Raw genomic sequence first — 23993 nt, 5'->3', positions numbered from 1 at the left:
TGGCTCAAAGAGTATGATCCAAATTTAGGCTCACACAGGCTTTTGGAAGAGGATGAGACCTGCAAGCAGAAATTTTAATGAAGGTATCAAAAGACACAAAACTTCTTATTCAAATTATGAATTTAATTATGTTGTAAAATATGCCATTTTAAAAAATGTTTAAAACATTATTTTGGACATTAGAAATTTGACTTACTAAGAATAAAATGGCGTCTGGAGAAAAATTTCAGAAAGCATTTTGAGTGATTTGTACAATTAAAGTGCTGATGAGTTTACTTAGGCAAAACCCATTTGACAAAGGAATTTATAATGTAGAAAAAAATGTGGCAAAAATATGATAACAGGAAGTTAAGAGGCATGGACAGGAAGTGTACACTGATACATTTTTAATAAAATATGTAGATAGCTTTTAAACCAGGTATATGCAAAATATCGTAACTTAGTCAATTAAAAATAAGAATCTGTAAGTTTCCTCTTGTTGGGAAACTAAACAAATATTATTTTTTGTCAGGCTCCAGAATGGTAAAGTGCAGAAGGAGGCCATTCGGCCCATCGTGCCTGTGCCGACTCTTTGAAAGAACTATCCAATTAGTCCCATTCCCCTGCTCTTTCCCGACAACCTCCTGTTTTTTTCCCTTCAAGTATTTATCCAATTCCCTTTTGAAAGTTACTATTGAATCTGCTTCCACCACCCTTTCAGGCAGTGCATTCCAGATCATCATAACTCGCTGCATAAAAAAATGTTTCCTCATGTCGCCTCTGGCTCTTTTGCCAATCATCTTAAATCTGTGTCCTCTGGTTACTGACTCTTCTGCCACAGGAAACAGTTTTTCCTTATTCGCTCTATCAAAACCATTCATGATTTTGAACACCGCTATCAAAACTCCTTTTAACCTTCTCTGCTCCAAGGAGAACAACCCCAGCTTCTCCAGTCTCTCCACATAACTGAAGTCCCTCATCCCTGGTACCATTCTAGTATATCTCTTCTGCACCCTCCCTAAGGCCTTAACATCCTTCCTAAAGTGTGGAGCCCAGAATTGAACACAATGCTCCAGCTGAGGCCTAACCAGTATTTTATAAAGGTTTAGCATAACTTCCTTGCTTTTGTACTCAATGTCTCTATTAATAAAGCCAAGGATCCCATTTGCTTTTTTAAAAGCCTTCTCAACTTGCCCTGCCCCCTTCAAAGATTTGTGTACATACTCCCCCAGGTCACTCTGTTCCTGCACTCCCTTTAAAATTGTACCATTTAGTTTATATTGCCTCTCCTCATTCTTCCTACCAAAATGTATCACTTCACACTTCTCACTTCTCTGCGTTAAATTTCACCTGCCATGTGTCTGCCCATTTCACCAGTCTGTCTACAGCCTCCTGAAATTTGTTATTATCCTTCACATTGCTTACTATATTTCCGAGTTTTGTGTCATCTGCAAACTTTTAAAATATACTCTGTATACCCAAGTCCAAGTCATTAATATATATCACAAAGAGCACTGATCCTAATACCGACCCCTGGGGGACACCGTTGTATACTTCCCTCCAGCCTGAAAAACAACCGTTAACCATTATTCTCTGCTTTCTGTCCCTTAGCTAATTTTGTATCCATACTGCCACTGTCCCTTTAATCCCATGGGCTTTAATTTTGCTAACAAAATTATGTGGTGCTTTGCCAAATGCCTTTTTTAAAGTCCAAATACACAACATCAACCGCACTTCCCTGATCAACCCTCTCTGTTACTTCATCAAAGAATTCAATCAAGTTAGTCAAACACGATTTTCCTTTAACTATGCTGACTATCATTTATTAGCCCATACTTTTCCAAGGATTATTATCTATCAGAGTTTTCTCATCACCAACATTAGGCTGACTGGCATGTAATTGCTGGGTTTATCCCTCTCCCCTTTTTTGAACAAGGGTGTAACATGCAATCCTCCAGTCCTCTGGCACCACTCCCATATCTAAGAAGGATTGGACGATTGTGGCCACAGCATCCATAATTTCCTCCCTTACTTCCCTCAGTAACCTAGGATGCATCTCATCTGGACAGGGTGACTTTTCTACTTTGATTACTGCCAAATTTTTAAGTACCTCCTCTTTATCTATTTTTATCCTCTCCAATATTGCTACTACCTCCTCCTTTACCGCCAAATTGGCAGCATCCTCTTCTCTAGTGAAGACCGAAGCAGAGTATTCATTTAGGACCACAGCCATGCCCTCTCCCTCCAGAAGAAGATCTTTTTTGTCCCTAATCGGCCCCACCCTTCCTCTGACTACCTTTTTACTATGGATGTTTATAAAAGACTTTTGGGTTCCCTTTTACATTGACCGCTTATTGCCCCTCTTATTTCCTTCTTTAAATCTCCTCTGTGCTTTCTGTATTCAACTTGATTCTCTACTATGTTATGAATATTATATTTATCATAAGCCTCCTTTTCCTGTTTTATTTTAATCTCTATATCTTTTGTCATCCATGGAGCTCTGGCTTTAGATGCCCTTCCTTTCCCCTTCGTAGGAATGTGTCCACTCTGTACCCGGACCAACTCCTCCTTGAAGGCCTCCCATTGTTCAATTACTGTTTTGCCTGACAATTTCTGATTCCAATCCACCTGGGCAAGGTCCTTTTTTAACTCATTGAAATTAGCCCTCCTCTAGTTAAGTATTTTTACACTTGATTGTTTCTTGTCTTTTTCCATAGCTATTCTAAACCTGATGATATTATGATCACGGCTCCCCAAATGCTCCCCCACTGAAACATGTTCCGCTTCATTCCCCAGAACTAGATCCAGCACGGCTTCCTTCCTTGTTGGGCTGGAAACACACTGATCAAGAAAGTTCTCTTGTACACATTTCAGGAATTCCTCCCCCTCTTTGCCCTTTTACACTGTTACTGTCCCAGTCTATATTGGGATAATTGAAGTCCCCCATTATCATTACTCTACTCTATAGTTTGTACATTGTTCTGTAATTTGCCTGAAAATGTTCTCCTCTACCTCCTTCCCATTATTTGGTAGCCTATAGTATACACCCAGTAGTGTAATAGCTCTTCTGTTGTTCCTTAATTCTAAACAAATAGATTCTGTCTTTGACCCCTCAACTACATCATCCCTTTCCAGTGCCATAATAGATTCTTTGACCAACTGCACCCCTCCCCTTTCCTTCCCCATTTTTCCTGAATACCTTGTAGCCAGGAATATTAAGTACCCAATCTCCCCCTTCTTTGAGCCAGGTCTCTGTTATTGGCACTATATCATAGTCCCATGTGGCGACTTATGCCTGCAGCTCACCAACCTTATTTACCACACTACGTGCATTTTAGCACATGCACTCCAAACTCATCTTAGACTGCCTCGCATTTTCCCCCTGTCTGATCCCACCTATTTCTGAACTATTCTTTACTCTAGTGCTATTTGTCTCTCCCAGTTCTCTCTGCACCTTGTTTCTCCTCTCTAATGTTTCATCCTGGTGCCCATCTCCCTGCCAAATTAGTTTAAACACTCGCCCACAGCACTAGTTAACCTCCCCGTGAGGTCATTGATCTCGGCTCTGTTGAGGTGCAACCCGTCTATCTTGAACAGATCCCTCCTGACCCAGAACTGATCCCAATACCCCAGGAATCTGAAGCCCTGCCTCCTGCACCATTTCTCCAGCCGTGCATTAACCTGTCTTATCCTACTATTGCTATACTCGCTAGCACGTGGCACTGGGGGCAATCCAAAGGTTACTACCTTTTGAGGTCCTGCTTTTTAACTTCCTCCCTAACTCCTGAAACTCTGACTGCAGGACCTCAACCCTTTTCCTCCCAATGTCATTGGTTCCCACATGGACAACGACTTCTGGCTGTTCTCCTTCGCCCCCCAAAATGTTCTGCACCCTCTCAGTGATGTCCTTTACCCTGGCACCAGGTGGGCAACACACCATGCTGGACTCATGTCGGTGGTTGCAGAAACGCCTGTCTGTACCCCTGACTATTGAATCCCCTATAACCACTGTAATCCTACACTTCACCGTACCCCACTTTGCATTCCTCTCCCCCACAGCTGCCATGCTCAGGACTGCACTTCTTCAAGATGTCGTCACCCTCACCGGTATTCAATACTGAAAACTGGTTCGTGAGCGACACACCCCTGGAGGATTCCTGCACTGCCTGCCTCTTCCTACCCTGCCAGATGGCCACCCACTCACTGTCCTGGACTCTCTCTGTGGCTGCGGGGTGACTACCTCCTGGAACGTACGATCCTGGAAATTCTCAGCCTCCCATGTGCCCTGCAGCGATTACAGCCACTCCTCAAGCTCAGAAACTCTGAGCTCGAGCAACTGGAGGCACTTCCTACACGCATGGTCACCCAGGATACCTAAAGGGTTCTGCAATGTGATGTCATATTGACATTGTTGTAATTCAATTGCTTCAACAAAAAAGCGGACAGGGTTCAGAAAATTAATAAATAATCTACACTGCTGTGCCAAGTGCACTGGTGGGAGAAGCAGGTTCACAGCACATATTCAGAGCCTGTGTCTCTGCTCACCCAGCAAAAAAAAAATTGGCCGAAACAAGCTGGCAGGTCCAGATATTGGTCAATATATGGTCTAACTTTTTTACTGTCCTGAATCATGCTAAAATCCCTGCTTACCAGCTCCCAATGAGACTTGAGCAGCATGCAGGACTCACTGCAATTTTCCATTTTAAAAAAAATATATAAAAATGAGATGATTTTCTCTAAATGTCAGAAAATGCTTTGGTGTTTGAAGCCTTCTCAAACATAATAAACGGTACATTGTAAGACTGCCTGTGGGGCTGCCTGTTTAGAATAGCCTGCCACTGCTCTGCCACTGTGTACTCCAGTGCAATCTTTGCCCAGTACTTTTTTTGTTCCTCTTTATTTTTATTGAAGGAGTATACTGCTATGGGTTTTGAAATTCAGAGCTCATCCATTCTCCGCCTTCTGTGCAGTGGGAAAAAAAGTTTGGTTAATCTCTGAGGTATAGCATTGATAATGAGTTAGAAATTGTGGCCACAGTCCTTGTCCTTGTAATTTTGGCATATCAAGTTATATTATCGGGCATTTCTGTTTATACACCGCATAAAGTGTCTTTCAAAACCTTTGCCTGTCATGATTCAATCCCTTTAAATTTCATAGCTTAAATGCACTGTAGTGAAATGATTCATCTCCATGTGTGTAATTAATGTGGGCTGGATCTTGCCCTGAATCCATGCCTTACATTCCAATCCTGTTAGCAGTCCTGTGCAAAAATGACCATAGCTCACTGACCCTCCTCAGCTTCTCTGTCACCATCGACACTGTTGACCACACCATTCTGCTCCTCCACAGTCCAACTCTGCTGTCTCATGGTTCCATTCATATCTGTTTGACGTATTGGTGTATAAGTGTTTAACATGTACGCATGACATTCTCCTGTCTGTGAGCAGATGTTATCCTATTTATTTTAAATGGGTACCTGCTTCCATTGAAACAGCAAACAGAGGAATGTCATATAAGGGCTTAAGTAGTCATATGGCGATACTGTAAACAGTAATTTCTGGATTCGAATCTCCTCAAACCAGTTTTTCTCCTGTGCCCACATAGTCAACTCTGATGTAACACGGGCACCATTTTTGGATTTCTCCTATTCATCATTTACAAGCTAACCCTTGGCAACATCATCTGCCAGCGTGGTCTCAGCTTCTACATGTACAACCCCAGCATTGCTCCAAGGCTGTTGCCATAATATTTGATTTGTATTTTCAACATAAAGAATGAGTTCAGATTGGATCATTGACAAAAACCAAAGCCATTCTTTCAGTGACCGGCTGCCTATATGCATTTGGCCCCTGCTGCACCAATCTCCCTGGTTGTCACCTCTGGTTAAATCTGGAAGTGTGCAACCTTGGACCTCCTGTTCAACCCCATACCCACATCCAATCTGTCACCAAGAATGCTTTCTTCCACCTCTGGTACATTTCCCGTTTATACCCTTACCTCTCCAGCACCACAGCTGAAACCCAAATCTACGTTTTCATCACTCAAAGAAGTACGGACCAGTGTTCTCCATGCCAGCCTCCCGTCTCCAGCCTTGACAAACTTCAGCTATTGGAGAACTCTGGCCTATGACTTCCCTGTACAAAGTCCCACACACCAGTCACACCCCTGTCCTTGCCACGCTACACTGGTTCTCTGTGACAGGCAGAGCCCAATTGGGCCCCAAGAACATTCAGGGTCCTCCCCCCAAAATCCATTAAAGCACAAATGCTAATAAAATGCACAAAGAATTAGGCCTGTAGAATGTTACACGCTGTGTTAATAATAAAGCAAATCATATTACAATATACCACACTTGAATGAAAATGCTTACTTTTGTCACACACACAAAAATAAAATAACAGCTAACTGTAAATTCTGTAAGTTGAATATTCAGGCTCTACTATATAACAGCAATAATCTACTATCAGCATCTAATTATAACTAAGAATGCAAAACACCAAACCAGTGAATATTTTACTTGAAGTATTTTCTCAGTAAGAATGATCGAAGATAAATTTACTACATGCACCATCTCCTCAAAATAATTGAAATTGCCTCCTATCCGATATTTCAACTCCTTCATTTAACAGAGAAAGAGGTTTTTTTGGAGGAAGGAATGACAGGAAATAAATGTGGAGCATTTACTCAATGTTAGACTGGAATTTATCAGGAGACTGAAAATCCTGTAATTACCTTGAATGTTTAAGACTAATATATACACTAAAATACTGCTACTGCAATTTTAAGTAACGTCATTTAGGCTTATATAAAGACAAAGCCTAGCTGATTGCTGAGCCCAGAACTCGCACTGTTGTGTCAGCCGTTTCCTCAGTGTTGATCGTTCTGCATTACAGCGTTTTGTGAGTTTTCATAAGACTGGGGGTGGGAAGGGTTTGGCATTAGAAGCTTTCGTAGAATCATACAGCCCAGAAGAATGCCATTCGGCCCATTGTGCCTGTGCCGGCTCTTTGCAAGAGCGATCCAATTATCCCACACCCCAGCTCTTTCCCCATAACCCTGCAGATTTTTCCTTTTCAAGTATATATCCAATTACCTTTTGAAAGTTACTATTGAGCTTCCAGCACTCTTTTTCAGGCAGTGCAATCCAGATCATAACTTGCTGCGTGAAAAAATTGTCTCCTCAACACACCTCCTGATTTTTTTTGCCAATTATTTTAAATTTGTGTCCTCTGATTACCGATATCCGCCAATGGAAAGTTTCTCTTATTTACTCCTGTGAAAACCCTCTGTAATTTTGAACACCCCTAATAAATCTCTCCTTCATCTCTGCTCTAACCAGCTTCTCTAGTCTCTGCACATAACTGAAGTCCCTCATCCCTGGGATCATTTTGGTAAATCTCCTCTTGTCATCCTTCCTAAAGTGTGGTGCCCAGAATTGGACACAATACTCTAGTTGAGGCCTAACCAGTGTTTTATCAAGGTTTAACATAACTTCCTTGTACTCTTATGCCTCTAATTATAAAGCTAAGGATCCAGTATGCTTTTTTAACAGCTTTATCAACTTGTCCTGCCACCTTCAAAGATTTGTGTATGTGAACCCCCAGGTCTCTCTGTTCCCGCACCCCCTTTAAAATTGTGCCATTTAGTTGATATTACCTCTCCTCATTCTTCCTCCCAAATGCATCAGGGGCTACTCACGAGAAATTCAGAGAACCAGGAAGCCTCTGTGAGCAAGCGTGGACAGTCCGCAGGCGCACGCAAACTGCAAAATCTGCTTCACCATATTCTCCTGGGTTGCTTGCACCAGTGCCCGGAAGATTAATCTTTCATTCCTCGTGATTCCAGGACCATACAAAAAGGTTGGCAACCCTAGTTATGGTGAGTGTTGCCAGGGGGCCCCATATTTGGCTGGGGCCCCTGGGCACGTGCCCCATCGGCCCGAGCATTAATCCGCCATGGTGCCAGGCATATATGCACACACTTCTCCTATGACACCAGATTACTGGTTGTTCCCTGCTGCGCTCCACTTCTTCATTAGAGGCCGATCTTTCAGTTATTACATTCCTGCTCCTTGTTCATCTTTCAGCCTTGTTATGTACTTTTATGCCAGGAGAATTTATGCAATTATCAGTTGTTGTAGTAACCAGCAGTTGGTAAAATGAAGAGGGGAAACTAGAATGCTCTGAGCTTAATATGATCTGTGGCTGATGCAAGCAGTAAGAACTAACAGTGGGAAAAGTACATGTTATTCTGTGGCCTTCAGATGCCAATAATTATTGCAGCGGTTGGCCAAACAGTTACTGAACAAATGGTTTTAATCAGTCATGTGGACCACATCAGAGTGTCCTTTGATAGTGCCACTTTGTGGCATCATAGTATTGTCTCCGCAGAACTGCTAGCTGCCAAGATGGATGTTATATTGTGAGAACGAAAATGAGAACATCTTGAAATGAAAATTGAGTGATGAACAGTATAGCTGGACATAAGGGTTCTGGTTGCATTCTCTTAAAGGGAGGCACTGCTAAAAGGTTCAGGACATTATAACAGCAAATGTCTGCTTTTTAGTTGCAGCTGAATTTTTTTAAATATAGGATAACGGTAAATAATTTTTTAAGCAGCAAGTTATTATTATCTGGAATGCACTGCCCCTGATAGGCTGGTGGAAGCAGATTCAGTGGTAACTTTCTAAAAGGGAATTGGATAAATACTTGAAGGGGAGGAAATTGCAGGGCTATGGGGAAAGGCAGGGGAGTGGGACTAATTGGATAGCTCTTTCAAAGAGCCGGCTCAGGCACAATGGGCCGAATGGCCTCCTGTGCTGTATGATTCGAACTTACAATCAAACGGCTGTGATGACATTATGTGGTTGGTAATGTGCTGGTTGGCACTTGTAGCGCTGATGCCTCCCTGCTTTTGTATTCTGTTCCTCTAGGAATGAATTCCAGTACTTTGTTTGCACTTGTCTCATCTGCTTTTTATTTTGACTGACTGGTACAATAAATGAAACTGGGCTGCCCTATAACTGCGCTTTTATTGCATTATTTAGAACTGTGAGGTGTCAGCTGAAGAGCCCTGCTACATGTGACTGTTTCAAGATCACAGTCAGACACTGCAGCACTCCTCAGCAAACATTACATTCTTACAGATTGTTGCGAATTTAGAAGAGAACTCCCTCTCCAACTCAGAAATATATCTATGTCTCTATCTATCATTCAAATATATAGCATTCAAATATATATTATCACATTACAATATTATCACTTTTTTTCAAAAAATATACTTTATTTATAAAATATGCTGCAAAACATACAATACAGTTGTCATATCACATTCCAAACATACACAATACAGATTCTACAATTTGCAGGTTACATCAAGTACAGTTCAATGAACACATTGTACATAATTACAGTTCATGACACTCTGGGGTGTCTCATTGCATTATACTAATACAGATTATTGATTACCGATTCATTACAGGTACATGACATATTCATTACAGGTACATTACAGCAATTTGAATTTTACATTCTGCCCGGGGGGGTTTCCCTGATTGCAGCCCCTCGGTATACAATGGCGAGAAGGCTCTAAATGGTTGCCTTTCCCCACAAAGCCTTTGCGGTGGCTGCACCTAGCTTCAGTGCGTCCCTGAGCACGTAGTCCTGGACCTTGGAATGTGCCAGTCTGCAACACTCGGTCGAGGACAGCTCCTTGTACTGGAAGACCAGCAGGTTTCGGGCAGACCAAAGGGCGTCTTTCACCGAGTTAATGGTCTTCCAGCAGCAGTTGATGTCTGTCTCAGTGTGCGTCCCCGGGAACAGCCCGTAGAGCACAGAGTCCTGTGTTACGGAACTGCTCGGGACGGACCTGGACAGATACCACTGCATCTCTCTCCAGACCTTCTTTGCAAAGGCGCATTCCAGAAGGAGATGGCTGACGGTCTCGTCTCCACCGCAGCCTCCTCGGGGACAGTGTGTGGTGGCGCTGAGACTCCGGGAGTGCATGAAGGACCTGACGGGAAGGGCCCTTCTCACCACCAGCCAAGCTATGTCTTGGTGCTTGTTTGAAAGTTCTGGCGATGAGGCGTTCTGCTAAATGACATTGACCGTCTGCTCAGGAACCAACTGACAGGATCCATCGTCTCCTTTTCCCGCAAGGTCTCGAGGACGTTATGTGCGGACCACTTACTGATCGCCTTGTGGTCGAAAGTGGTTTTTTGCACAAACTTTTCGACAAAAGACAGGTGGTGCGGAACGGTCCAACTGGACGGAGTGTTCCGTGGCAGCGTGGCCAGGCCCATCCTTCGCAACACCGGGGATAGGTAGAACCTCAGCACGTAGTGACATTTTGTGTTTTCGTACCAAGGGTCCACGCAAAGCTTGATGCAGCCGCATACTAAAGTGGCCATCAGGATGAGGGACATGTTTGGCACGCCTTTTCCCCCTTTCTCCAGAGATTTGAACATTGTGTCCCTGCGGATACTGTCCATTTTTGATCTCCAGATAAAGCAGAAGATGGCTCAGGTGACTGTCATGGCGTAGGAGCGAGGTATGGGCCATACCTGTGCCAAGTACAGCAACACCGAGAGCACTTCGCACCTGATGACCAGGTTTTTGCCCACGATCGAGAGGGATCGTCGATCCCACAGTCCCAGTTTCTGCATCACCTTGGAAATACGCTCCTTCCAGTTTTTGGTGCACGCCCCAGCCCCCCCGAACCAGATCCCCAGCACCTTCAGGTAATCCGACCTGACGGTGAAGGGGACAAAGGATAGGTCGGTCCAGTTCCCAAAGAACATGGCCTCGCTCTTGCTACGATTTACCCTGGCCTGCCAGTTCGTACTGGTCGCAGATGCTCGTCAATCTGCGGACCGACAGCTGATCCGAGCAAAAGACAGCGATGTCGTCCATGTACAGGGAGGCCTTGACCTGAGTGCCTCCGCTGCCTGGGATCGTCACCCCTTTTATGCCCGCATCCCTCCTGATGGACTCGGCAAAGGGTTCGATGCAGCACACGAACAAGACGGAGGAAAGAGGACAGCCCTGCCTGACTCCAGATTTGATCGGGAAGCTTTCTGATTCCCACCCGTTGATTGAAACTGCGCTACTGACGTTTGTGTAGAGCATTTGGATCCAATTGCGGATTCCCTCCCCAAACCCCATTTTGGAGAGCACGTCCATCATGTCCTTGTGGGATATTCTGTCAAAGGCCGTCTCCTGGTCCGGCTGATCAGGCAGGTATTCACCCCCCTGTCCTGTACGTAGGCGATCGTATCCCTGAGTAGCGCCAGGCTATCAGAGATCTTCCTGCCGGGTATGGCGCAGGTCTGATCGGGGTGAATCACCACCTCCAGGGCTGACTTGACCTGATTGGCGATGACCTTGGACAGAATTTTGTCGTCCATGTTAAGTAATGAGATGGGTTGCCAATTTTTGATTTCTTCCTTCTCCCCCTTCCGCTTGTGGATGAGGGTGATGATGCCTTTCCGCATGGAGTCTGACATGCTGCCTGCCAGAAGCATACCCCCGTACACTTCCAGGAGGTCTGGGCCTATCCAGTCCCACAGAGCCGAGTACAACTCCACCGGTAAGCTGTCGCTTCCGGGAGTCCTACTCTTCTCAAAGGAACGGACGGCCTTTGTCAGTTCGCCCAGAGTTCGCAGTTGATCCAGACTTTCCCGCTTGCTGTCGTCTAGAACCTCCGTGATAGACGACAAGAAGGACTGGGAGGCCGCGCTGTCTGTGGACTTCGCGTCGTACAGTCCGGCATAAAAGGAATTGCAGATCCTCAGTATGTCGGGCTGCGAGGATGTGACCGAGCCGTCCTCTTCCTTCAGACTGCTGATCACAGAGCTCTCTCTCTGCACCTTTTGGAAGAAGAAATGCGAGCAAGTCTCGTCCTGCTCCACAGAGCAGACTCTGGACTGGAAAATGATCTTGGAGGCCTCGGAGGCAAAGAGCGAGGCTTGCTGGTCCTTCACCTCTCTGAGTTCCTCCCCGACATCGATCCCCATCGACTGCAGCAGGAGAAGATTCTGCATGCTTTTCTGGAGTCGTGATGTTTCCCTCTGCCTCTCTCTTGCCTTCTGAACACCTTTGAGGATGAAGAACCTCTTGATACTGAAGAGGGATTACAAAGGTTGGAGAACCGTAAAGCCCCTCTTTGATTTCCCAGTGCACTGGTGGGATGCCATCAACAATATTATCACCTCCACCACAGTGCCATAGTATACCTGGGTTTACAAAGAAGGTAGCTATTGCGGTAATTCACAGATTGCCACAATGACAGACTATCTAATCGGTAACATTGAAACTTCACATTCATTTTGCTGACTTAATTTTATAGCAGATGTCAGCAATTTCATGAAGTCCACTCAGCAATAAACCAGTCATGTAAAACAGACATTTTCTTTTGCCATTAGATGATGTTCGGGGGTTTCCTAAATGCGGGGCTGTCGAGAATTCACCTTTGACCTCATTTGGATGCGCTATTTGATCTTCATCTAGATGTTAATGTTAATTTGTAATGTTTTGCTCCCACCATGCATCATTTCTCAGCGAGGGCACTGACAGATCTCTTAATCTCAGGATTCTCCCACAATTGTTGTTGTAACATCATCCACTAGAAGGTGTGGGATTTGCTTGGTGTCCGAATTTACTCATCACTTCCTGTGGAGAAGCACAGCCTGCCCACTTGCTTGAGATTGGGCAGCAATGCATGAAAGCACATCCTGCACACTCTGTAGTGCTGGGTGATGGTATTCCAGTATTCCAATGCGCTGTGACACAACACCTTTGTTTACACTCTTCATAAAACGGTGGCTTCAGTATTAGGAAGTACTTCTTTAAAATGCTTCCTTCAGTTACAGACTTGCCTTATTTTTGGCTGCGTACAGTGATACCACAAGTCTCGGTCAGAATGGAGATGATTGGGTAATTCCCCCGTCAATCAGTGCGCTGTTTAAATAGACTCTTGTTTGCCGAGTAAATAGACTCTGCTGTAAAATAGACTGTTTGCAGTGAGTGCTGCCGTAAGTCCCGCCCCGCCTCCAACTCATTGGCTGACACAGTGGTCTAACTAGTCACTTTGGTTTTATTTACACAACATTTCCATCCTAAGTGGTTTACTTTGAGGAATGAACCTGGAGGAGTGAGTGGCACCGATACCAGGTCTGCCGTGCTTGACAGGCTTGTAGGTTGTTGGAGAACTCTCCAAGATAATGGGCAATGATTTCAGGCTTGATTTCGACCTGGTTAAAGGTTCCATCAGGAGGGACTACTGTTTGCGGCTCGGACCTCTGTTCACACACCTCCGCCTTTTGCTGTACAGAGTGCTGCTGTTCTGGTTAACTTTTTTGCTGCAAGAATCTACAGTAGGTTGAAGCTGGCAGCAGGAGACATATAAACAGCTGTTGACACTGTACAGTATTGGAACAATGCGCAACCTGTCACTTGTGTGTGAATCCCAGTACTGGGGTGGGTTGTTGCCTGTATGCTGTAATAAGGACTGGTCGCTGTATGCAGACGAGATCCTATCTGGAATGGTGTCTTGTCCTCACCAGTTTGTGATACAGCTGTTGCAATATGTGTTATTTTGTTGTGAGATATGGCCTATGTGCCTAACTCTGATTGGATGTGTCCCTGGAGGTTACATCACATGACCTGCCGCCTTCAACCTCCTCACCATTTTCTTTTAATGCCAGTATGATTTTTGCCCTGGGTTACTTGCAGCAGTGTCCAGGAGATTAATCTTTAATTTCTGGAGACTCCAGGACAATCCTGGAGGGTTGGCAACCCTACCCTCCACAGAAACTGTACACCGAGTCACTTATGGGGCTCAATTTTAAAAATCAAATTCCAGAGGGGGGGGGGCTGCGAAAATGGCGAAAATCCCGAGCAGGTTCGGAAGCTGGCTCCAACCTGCCGAATTCCGGGTTCTCCACAGACGTGCCTGTGTGCACGCCCCCTTCATGAATCTGGAAGTCCCGCCGGCAAGATGATCGTTAAAAAACAAAATGTACCTCACTGAGGTACTTAAAGTACTTTATTTCTGATTTACTAGATAGTTGAAACGATTTTAAACTTACCTGGGCGGCTTTCCCATGGCTTTCGATTCACGCCTAGTCCTGGTGAAACCAGGCATGAAGGGCCGGATCAGGCAAAAATAAATGAAATAAATTAAATAAAAAATCATTGCATAAAGCTTAAAAACAAAATAAACCTATCTTTCCACCCTGCTCCGATGTCCGATCTCCCCATTTCCCCCCCCCGATATTCCTGTCCGATCTCCCCCTTTCTCCCCCCCCCCCCCCCCCCGATGTCCCTCTCCGATCTCTTCCCCCCCCCCCCCCCCCCTGATGTCCCTCTCCGATCCCCCCCCCACCCTGATCATCAGCAGCCTCCACTCTCTGTTCCAGCACCGGATGACATCTCCCTCTCTCTGTCTTTCTTTCCCCCCTCCGTCTCAGGGTTGCAGCTCTTGTCGGCAGCCAGCCTGTCAATCACACCTCTGCTGCCAACCTGCCACCATTTCAAAATTGAGCCCATAGTATCCATAATAACTTTTAAAATACAAATAATTCATACGGAAGAATTTCTAGAACAGCAGATGGAGAATTGATATTTGTAATTCAATTTGTTTATAGCCGGCCTACGCAGAGGGTCTGATGTACTTCTCCTTTAAGGTGTAATCCATCTGCAGGGGAAGTACTATAAAGCCAAGTACTTCCTATTGTTGGATTCAGATTAATGAAGAAGTTTTTACATGCAGTGCCGTGCCCATCTTGCAGGCCTGTTGTTGAACACGCACACTTATTCCCACTCCGTTGGCACATTGGTGGCTGCTCTGAAAGATTTCAGAGAGTAGTCTGCATTTAGCTTCTCTCCTTGGGCCATTTTTTTTTCTCCCTTTTCTGAAGGGGGTTGAATCCCTGCTGTTTGAAAAGCAGCTTCATGTGCGAGTCTTTACAGGCTGTTCATCTACAGGGAGCATCGCAGCCAAACTTGATCCTGTCCTCGCCCAACATCCAGCTGTGTGGCACTTTGAGCATGGATTGCTGGATAGCCAGTGGAGGATGGAATCATGGCTCATTTCCTCCTCCTTAACTCAGGGCACTGAGGCTAATTCTAGCACCTCTTCTCTCATCCCACTTGAGATGAAATAGTCCTACAGAGTGGACCTCTGTGATCAGTATGGCTTATATACTTAGGGAATAAACTCGCTAAGCCATTGGAGAGACCTGTGCCTGTTTCTTGTTGTTATGCCAGGGCAAATTAATTACTGGTTAAGTCGTAGGTTAAGGAATTGGTGTCAACTTGGTTCACCTTGTGGAAAGGAAAAGAGCACCAATCTTTGTATATGCAGCTCAGCTGCTCAATTTATCCGTGATGTTCAGTGAATCTGTGCCTCCACCCACTGTAGATTACCTAGACTCCACAGGGGCGTGGCACTGGAAACAAGTTGTCATTTCTCCAAATGGGTAGGAGGTTCCTTAAATCGAAGTATTTTCAAGTTCGAAGTACTTGCTTTGAAAGTACCTCGCCTTCCACTAATAAGCTACTGAAAGTGGCAATTTCTAGACAGTTAGCAGATGCTTTATGTTGTGAAACAACACAGCAAATCAAACATTTTGCCAAGTCACTAAAACAGATCCCGTTATGAGGAAAGCAAACTGCTGTATTGTGATAGAAACCCGCAGTAAAGTGCCATCTACTGGCTGATAAGGAATAATGCATTTCAGAGTGTAGGGTCAAGATTTTCTGGCTGGCATTGAGTTTAAACGAGCTAACACCCACATTTTAAAAAAAAAACAGAAATTTAATACAGGCACGTTAAACCTTGGTATTGACTGGGTATGTGATTAAACACTTGAACTTCCATGACACTCCAAATATAAATCTTTCAATCATGTTCCTGTTCCTCATAATAATCAAGAATTTTCTTGTTCAGTGTCCATGTTGAAAGTCAATCAAGGAAAGAGTAGGGCCTAATAGAGACCAAAAAGGTAACCGATGTATGAAGGCGGAAGATGTTGGTATGGTTCTTAATGAATACTTCACAAAAGAGAAGGACGATGCAGACATTGTAATTAAGGAGGAGGAATGTGAAATATTGGATGGGATAAGCATAGTGAGAGAGGAAGTATTAAGGGGATTAGCATCTTTGAAAGTAGATAAATCACTTACATTTTCTATGATTTTAAGAAAAGAATATCAGTTAATGAGCTTGTTTTAATGGTCTGATTTGTAAAAGGAAGGCTGAAAGTGAGATTGCCCGTTTGAATGGGTTCTGAGCTGTGCACCACTTTGTAGCACCACCAAAACAATGGTAATTATCATAGAATCTTACATCACAGAAGGAGGCCATTCGGCCCATCGTGTCTCTGCCGACTCTTTGAAAGAGCTATCCAATTAGTCCCACTCCCTTGCATTTTCCCCATAGTCCCGCATCTTTTTCCTTTTCAACTATATATCCAATTCTCTTTTGAAAGATACTATCTGCTTCCACCACCCTTTCAGGCAGTGCATTCCAACTCATAACAACTCGCTGCATTAAAAAAATCTTTTCATCTCCCACTGGCTTTTTTGTCAATTATCTTAAATCTGTGTCCTATGATTACTGACTCTCCTGCTGGTGGAAACGGAGTAAATAAGGAAAAACTATCAAAACCCTTCATAATTTTGAACACCTCTATTAAATCTCTCCTTAATCTTCTCTGCTCTGAGAACAATCCTAGCTTCTCTAGCCTTTCCATATAACTGAAGTCCCTCATCCCTGGTATCATTCTGGTAAATCTCCTCTGCACCCTCCCCAAGGCCTTGACATGCTAATGTGTATTTGTCCGATATACCAACTGTAGACTACAAAACTACATTCAATGGTACAATAGTGCTGGCTCCCTTGGTGTTGAGTACTGCGTGGCAGAGTTCAGTAACACTGGAGCAACTGTGCGTGTGCAAAATGAATTGTTGCATAAAGTTATGTTTGCAACTTTTGTCCTTCTGGTCACAGACCTATATTGTCGGGGAAGGTTGGACATGACAGTAAGGTCAAAGAGTCACTGCTTGCTCCACGGGCAGCAAAATCAATATGCCGAGTGCTGCTGCTGATTGGCATGTAAAAATGACGTGACACCAGTGCTGTTGGTGGCATTGCCACCCTCCTCCAGAAACAGTGTCACTCTGCATCCTGCAGAGTGACACTGTTTCTGGAGGAGGGTAGCAATGCCACCAACAGCACTGGTGTCACATTGATTATACCGGAGGGTTGCCTCTGACAGATCACTTGCCACATAACCGTGTGAGGTAATTGACTTGTGACCGATGTGTGTAGGATGGGCAACATTTTCAAATGTGGTTACGACTCAAGTTCCTATTGCTGAGGGTGTCGGTGATTGATGCTCTTTGCATTAAACTCCTCTTTTTCAGGAAAGAAGAAAAGATTTTGAAGAAAATCTGCTGAAGACAGGCCTTGAACTTGAAACTGAAAATAAAGATGTAAGTGAAGATCACTTTTATTTCATTGTCCCTTCATTGGCAGCCATGCATTCAGCCGTCTAAACTCTGGAATTCCCTCCCCAAACCTCTTTGTCCATCCATCTCTCCTCCTTTAAGATGCTGCTTAAAACCTACCTCTTTGACCAAGCATTTGGTCACCTATCCTATTGTCTCCTTCTTTGGCTCTGTCAATTTTTGTCTGATAACACTCCTGTGAAGTGCCCGGGGACGTTTTATTATGTTAAAGGCGCTATATAAATGCAACTCGTCATTGTTGTTCACTATTTTGTAGTGAAATGTCCAAAAAAACACTTTGGCTGGGAATTTCCTCGGAGCTGCTCCTGTACCACCACTGTAACTTCACCAGAAACGCAGCATTTTCCCCATTGAAGCTCGTGAGTGGGTTTTCGCTGTACTTCTGGCATAGCAGGGGCAGCTTATGATTTGTGAAAGGAGGAACCCTTTGTCCCTGGCTCCATAACTGAACACACAGTGTGGGACATGAGATGGGACGTGTTGTAATAGCTGTAGTTTTAAAATGCAGAGAGAGTGTGGTTCAGTGAGGTTTGGTACTTTTAAATTTTGCTCCTTTTATCTCAAGTTAATCTAACCTGTTGATTTATTTGGTCTGATCTAATCAATGAGTTCTTGTCGTGTGAATGTGGCCAAAATGGTTTTGGAACAGGGTCTTCAATTAAATGAAATCAAGGAGAACCAGGTAGGGGCAATGGTAGAGTGTTGGAAAGCTGATTAGGAAGCCTGAGTTTGAATCCCCGGTCTCCAGGCTTCCCCCGGAGGGTGGAATGCAGTCTGCTCTGAACTACACGTGTAAGGAACGGAAAATTCACCCAGAACTGAAGTATACCTTATGGAATACAGACAAATGGCAAGTTTGACAGATCAATGAAGCAGTCTCCATTCTGGACTGTCCCATCTTCCTGATTGATCATAGTGTAATCATTTTGGGGGCAGAGGGGTATAAAATGTATCTGCAGTTTGATGATCCAAACTAATAACAGATGTTCATATTTCTAGGATTCAGATGATGGCAAAACTTACTTTGTCAAGATCCACGCTCCATGGGATGTTCTGGCCACATACGCAGAGGTTATGCATGTTAAAGTACCTATTAAAGCAAATGATATTCCAAAAGCAAGAGAGAACCCATTTGACTGGTTCCTGAAGCCATTCCGTCTGGATTCAGCAATAATAAACCCGGAACCCGATTACTTTACAGCACCTTTTAGTAAACAGCGGCAGGAGCTCTTCTTCATCGACAATCCAGAGACTTTCTTCTCGCCTTCTACCCGCAACAGAATTGTAAGTGTGACCGTGTTAAATCCTTGGCTATTACATACAGACATCGACTAGACCGTGGCACATTTTGTGTCATTTAACATTACGTTTCCAGGGATATGACTTTGCTTCTGGTGCAGTGAGTCCCTCTGTGTTGCACTGAACCGGAGTTGTTCTCTTTACACAAAAAGCAAAATACAGCGTCTGGGGGGAAACAGATGTCCAAGACCTAAAGTGCCGACGTCTGTTTTTCCACAGATGTTGCCTGACTTGCTGAATATTTCCAGCTGCTTTGGGATTTTTTTTTACAGCTTGCTTGCATTCTGCGAAAAAGTGCTTTATAAATACAAATCATTTAGTTTCTTTTTAAAATTTTGAACTCTGGAACACTGGGTTTTAATAAGGGCTTGATTGGCTTTCTAGAGTTTTTGGAAGTACACTGTTAGGCTGGTGATTTTTTTATATATATATTGCAAATCTATATATAAAATATACTTCTTCAGTGCAGTATGTAGAAAGTGAGCAGTACGCTTATTCACGGAGCGTTCCTCTCTCTTATTTCTTACTCCAGGTGTATTACATTCTTTCTCGATGCAAGTACGCAACGGAAGATGGGAAGAAGAAATTCGGGATTAAGAGGCTGCTCAACAACGGCACATACACTGCTGCTTTCCCACTCCATGATGTATGTATTGTGCTCAGTATATGGTGGTGTATGCAGAGTGCTTCAATCTGAGCCAGACTACTGACGTTTAAGCTCTCTTCTTAGTTGGCTGCCAGTAATATCATAAAAGAATATATAATACTGCACGTGTTCGTGATAAAATGTACACTTTGTGGTGCAATCCTGTGTCTAACATTGGGGGAGCAGGACTCGGGCACACTGCACGAGTGCACGAACACCTTGATGTTCCGCCATCCCCAGCCACTCATACTAGCCTCAAATTTCCAGCTGCCCATGGAGGAAGTTACCAGCTGGTGTTACTGCAGTTATACAGGGCCTTGGTGAGACCACACCTGGAGTATTATGTGCCGTTTTGGTCTCCTTACCTAAGAAAGGATATACTTGCCACAGAGGGAGTGCAGCGAAGGTTCATCAGACTGATTCCTGGGATGGCAGGTGTGTCGTATGAGGAGAGATTGGGTTGACTCGGCCTGTATTCACTAGAGTTTAGAAGAATGAGAGGGGATCTCATTTGAAACACATAAAATTCTAACAGGACTCGACAGACTGGATGCAGGGAGGATGATTCCCCTGGCTGGGGGGTCCAGAACTGGGGTCACAGTCTCCGGATACGGGGTAGGACATTTAGGACTGAGATGAGGTGAAATTTCTTCACTCAGAGGGTGGTGAACCTGTGGAATTCTCTACCACAGAAGGCTGTGGAGGCCAAGTCACTGAATATATTTAAGAAGTAGCTGGATAGATTTCTGGATGCAAAGGGCATCAAGGGGTATGGGGAGAGAGCGGGAATATGGTATTGAGGTAGAGGATCAGCCATGATCATGTTGAATGACGGAGCAGGCTCGAAGGGCTGAATGGCCCACACCTGCTCCTATTTTCTATGTTAGTCAGATACACTCCTCTCGTCAGCACACTCATGTTGAAAATTGAAGTACCGATGAGCAGAGTGCATGTTGACTAACACCCGCTGAATACTGTACCAGCTAGTAAATCCCTCCACAGGTGGGTGGGTGGGCGTAGGCAGGAACTCAAAACTTGGGCAGGCTTAACTGTGGCAAGGCAGGTGGAGACAGTCATTCGTTCTCAACATGACTGTGCTCTTGGTTTTAACACTGCATTTTTGGTGTCACTGGCACCAGTGCTGAAACATGCCCCTTTTGGGCATTAATCGCACACCAAGAGGGCATTTTAAAATAAATCTGTGCAAATCGCGAGATTGCTTAGAGGGGGTGGCCTTGCACCAGTAACAATTTGCACAGTATGCAATTATAAATGCAGCCGATGCAAAGCTCTGCAAAAGAGGTAAGTTTGTAAATTTTAACTAACAAACAAGTTCTTCACATTCTTGTCGCACTTAATAGTTAAAATACTTTGACAATCAGAGGCCGGTGAACTGTGAATGTATCTGACTGAGGCCAAGAGGAGCACTATCCTACCCAACATTGGCAAGCACAGAAAGTGCTGCAAAAAAAGATAATATACCCCCTCCAGTATCAAAGTGACACAAATACTACAGAAACAAGAAGTGATTCAGATTCATAACTGCTGCTCTGTTACGTCACAGGGCAGTGCACCAAGCCTGTGTTTAAATCTTCCCAACTGGGCCGCTGCTGATAATCACACCTGCACTGCTCCTCAAACAAAATGGCTAATAATGAGAATCCAGTTCCCTCTCCCCTTCCTTTTGGTTCGACGTGGTAGTTCTTAGTGACCAATTGGTGAAACATCAATCATCAAAGATCAAAGCCATTGCTGGCCTTTCTGCAATCCATTGAAAGGATTTATTATTAAGCACACGGAAGTTGTGGGACAGTATGGTTTGATGAAGGAATGACTGCGTGTTCATATTCGGTTTGCTAGAGTAATGTTGGGAAGGGCTCGTAAGGCAGCCAGGTATTCATAACTTCATCAGCAATGTTAATAATACCAGATGGATGCTGTCCTAGAGAAGCTGCAGACCTGATTGATTTAGACACTCTTTCTGCCTTCAGCAATGTTCAGTAGTTAAAAAGTGACTTCAACGGCAGGAGACACTTCAATTTATCCACAATTCAAACGGAGATTGGGTTGTCAGTTTTTAAACATTTTGTTGAGTTTGATGAATAAGTATTCATCAGGTTCTAAAGAGTATTTTCTGCTGCAGATTATCTGTGTTTTAAATCAGAGATCACATTGCCAGCTAAAGAGACAGTCATCCAACATTGTGACTACAGTACAAGTAGAATCAGTTGTTGTCAGCTTGTGCTGCTGCAAGCTGCTCATCGAGAACGGGTGGTTTTACAAAGCTCAATCACAAACTGCTATTTATTGAGTTACTTTTCACTTTTAACCTAATTTAGGAATGATTTGTTGCGGCAAATAACCACTGTCCTACTTTCAGCTAAACGTTTTGGTCTCATTTATAATATGGCTTTGAGTTAATCTGTTCTTGCTCTTCCCCTCACTACCTTGGATCTCTGGACATTGTGTATATAAAGTACCAAGATATAAATCTTAGGATTGCATACCCTGATCTCATCTCGAACCAGGATATTCATTGAATGCCATTCTTAAACCCGAGAAAAAAAAAGGAGATATCGGACCAAAATTTACTGTCAAAACAACGGTGAGGCTAACAGCACTCACTTATTTATGTGCAAATCGGACAGCATCTTCAGGCAAGGGCAGATGTATAGTTAAATGCGAAAATCTAAAAGTTGCTGTCTGAGATGAGCTGTTCTGCCGTCAGCTTCGTGAAAACGGCATCTCGTTGTCTGACTCACCATTCAAATGTATTGAATGGTGTGAAGTTCCTGTACTTGCATGATAGATACGAACTAAACTCGCCACAGAAAGTTAGGGCTTGTCCTTTTCAATCTAAGTACTATTGGGAATAGATACACAGTCTACGTGACCGCTTAGGGAGCCCTTGCTTCACTACTTGCGTCCCGGTTCCAAAAGATTCAAGCCGACCCCAATTGGTTACGGTGGCACGTACTTTAATACACTCAGTATTTAAGCAGCAGTTTACAAGATGGAAACTGGAGATATGTTACCCACTTCCACTCTGGGTAGAGCTCGTGCCTTGGCCTCTCGCTTCTCACAATCCTTACAGCCCCACCCTCTTGGATCCCACGGATCCTGCCTTCTGCAGACTTCTTTCCTTCTTCCGACACAGACATGGGCTCCTGCCATCAAACAAACCTAGCCTGCTGTTCCTGGAGGGATCCTCTACACTGCACCTTGGTTTGAGCTGTGTCTTTATACATGGTTTAGCAGGAAGTCCTATGGTGAGCTGGCTAAACATCCACAGCACAGTTGATGATGCCAGACGTGATCTGTCAGCTTGGCAAAAGGGACCCTGATGGTCTGGCACCTGACCTGACATCATCGACCTGCTGAGACAATGATGTGGAGATGCCGGTGATGGACTGGGGTGGACAAATGTAAGGAGTCTTACAACACCAGGTTATAGTCCAACAGTTTTATTGGCAATGCAAGACATTTCCCCTCATCAATATGGCTGGGCTGGTGCTGCTACCTTGCTGATCACTTAATCCCTGTGGGAGCTGAGACAATGGCAAGGTATTCAATCTCATCAATATAGAAAGGCTCTTCTCTCTCTGGGAGAAGGCGGCCCGCCCATTCCCAGTCGTCTCAAACAAAGAGTGTGCTGTGGGTTTACAATATACATCCTCCAAGATAATCACCGTAATACACTGAGTGTCTGTGGCTGTCCCCGGTAAAAGTCCCTGATACAGACTTATCATTTGTGCAATATGTGTGGTTACATGCTAATTGTGTTTCATGATGCATACATTGCATAAAAACAATTCTTTGGTATTTGTTACACTATTAGCACATATCTGCATAATCTAACAGAACCCTTTTTAACAACGTGATAAGTCTTAATTACTTCCAAACAACCTCTGACACTGAAAATTATCTTTTACAAGTGTGGAGTCGCATTGCTTCAGCTTTTAATTGTTGGAGATTTTTTTTTTAAAATTTACTTTTTCTTTCTGTCTCTTTTATCTCTCTCTCCCTTAAATCTTTCTTTCCCTCTCTTTATTTTGCTTTCTGCACCTGATTTGACATTGAATTCACTTCTAACTTACAGTTCCTGGTTCAATCTCTGTGCTATTCTTCAATCTTATTGGTGAAGGAGATACACGGCTGCTTACCCTGTTCGCACAGGGCCCAGATGCCCTGTAGAGGGCGCCGCACCCTTTGGCTCTCAAATTTACAGCAACTTCCAGCACAAAAGCTCATGGAAAGTAGATGTGCAAGAGCAAGTCGCCGTTCATTCACTGGCTACGGTAAATTCTGGCTTATCATTGCAAAAAAAAATTCAGGGCTCTCTCAATGAGTTTATCCAGTGGGTAACTCAATCATAGAGACTTAAAGATCCCAAGTTCAATCCCTGTTCTGTACTGAGTTAGATGATATGCTAAATTAGATTATCTCAGCTGGAGCAGTAGAGGTGCTCCATTAGACTTCAGTGCTGTTGGATTAGGAAGGAGGAAATCAGAAATTCCACTCCTGATTGTTAACCGATG

General features: G+C 44.0%; 1 protein-coding gene across 3 annotated transcripts in view; it reads left to right on the top strand.

Annotated features, from left to right (window-relative positions):
• The window catches only part of ano5a (anoctamin 5a), a 147375-nt gene that overhangs the window by 82402 nt on the left and 40980 nt on the right, over positions 1-23993 (top strand). For all 3 annotated transcript variants that reach the window (XM_067994097.1, XM_067994096.1, XM_067994098.1), the window contains 3 exons: positions 17406-17474; positions 18510-18794; positions 19342-19455. In XM_067994097.1, coding sequence (XP_067850198.1) covers positions 17406-17474; positions 18510-18794; positions 19342-19455 — 468 coding nt within the window. The remainder of the gene's footprint in view (positions 1-17405; positions 17475-18509; positions 18795-19341; positions 19456-23993) is intronic.

This window comes from Heptranchias perlo, chromosome 12, assembly GCF_035084215.1.
Source record: "Heptranchias perlo isolate sHepPer1 chromosome 12, sHepPer1.hap1, whole genome shotgun sequence".
Lineage (NCBI taxonomy): Eukaryota > Metazoa > Chordata > Chondrichthyes > Hexanchiformes > Hexanchidae > Heptranchias > Heptranchias perlo.
Note: the sequence above shows the minus strand (reverse complement) of the source record. Positions and strands in the feature narration are given on the sequence as shown.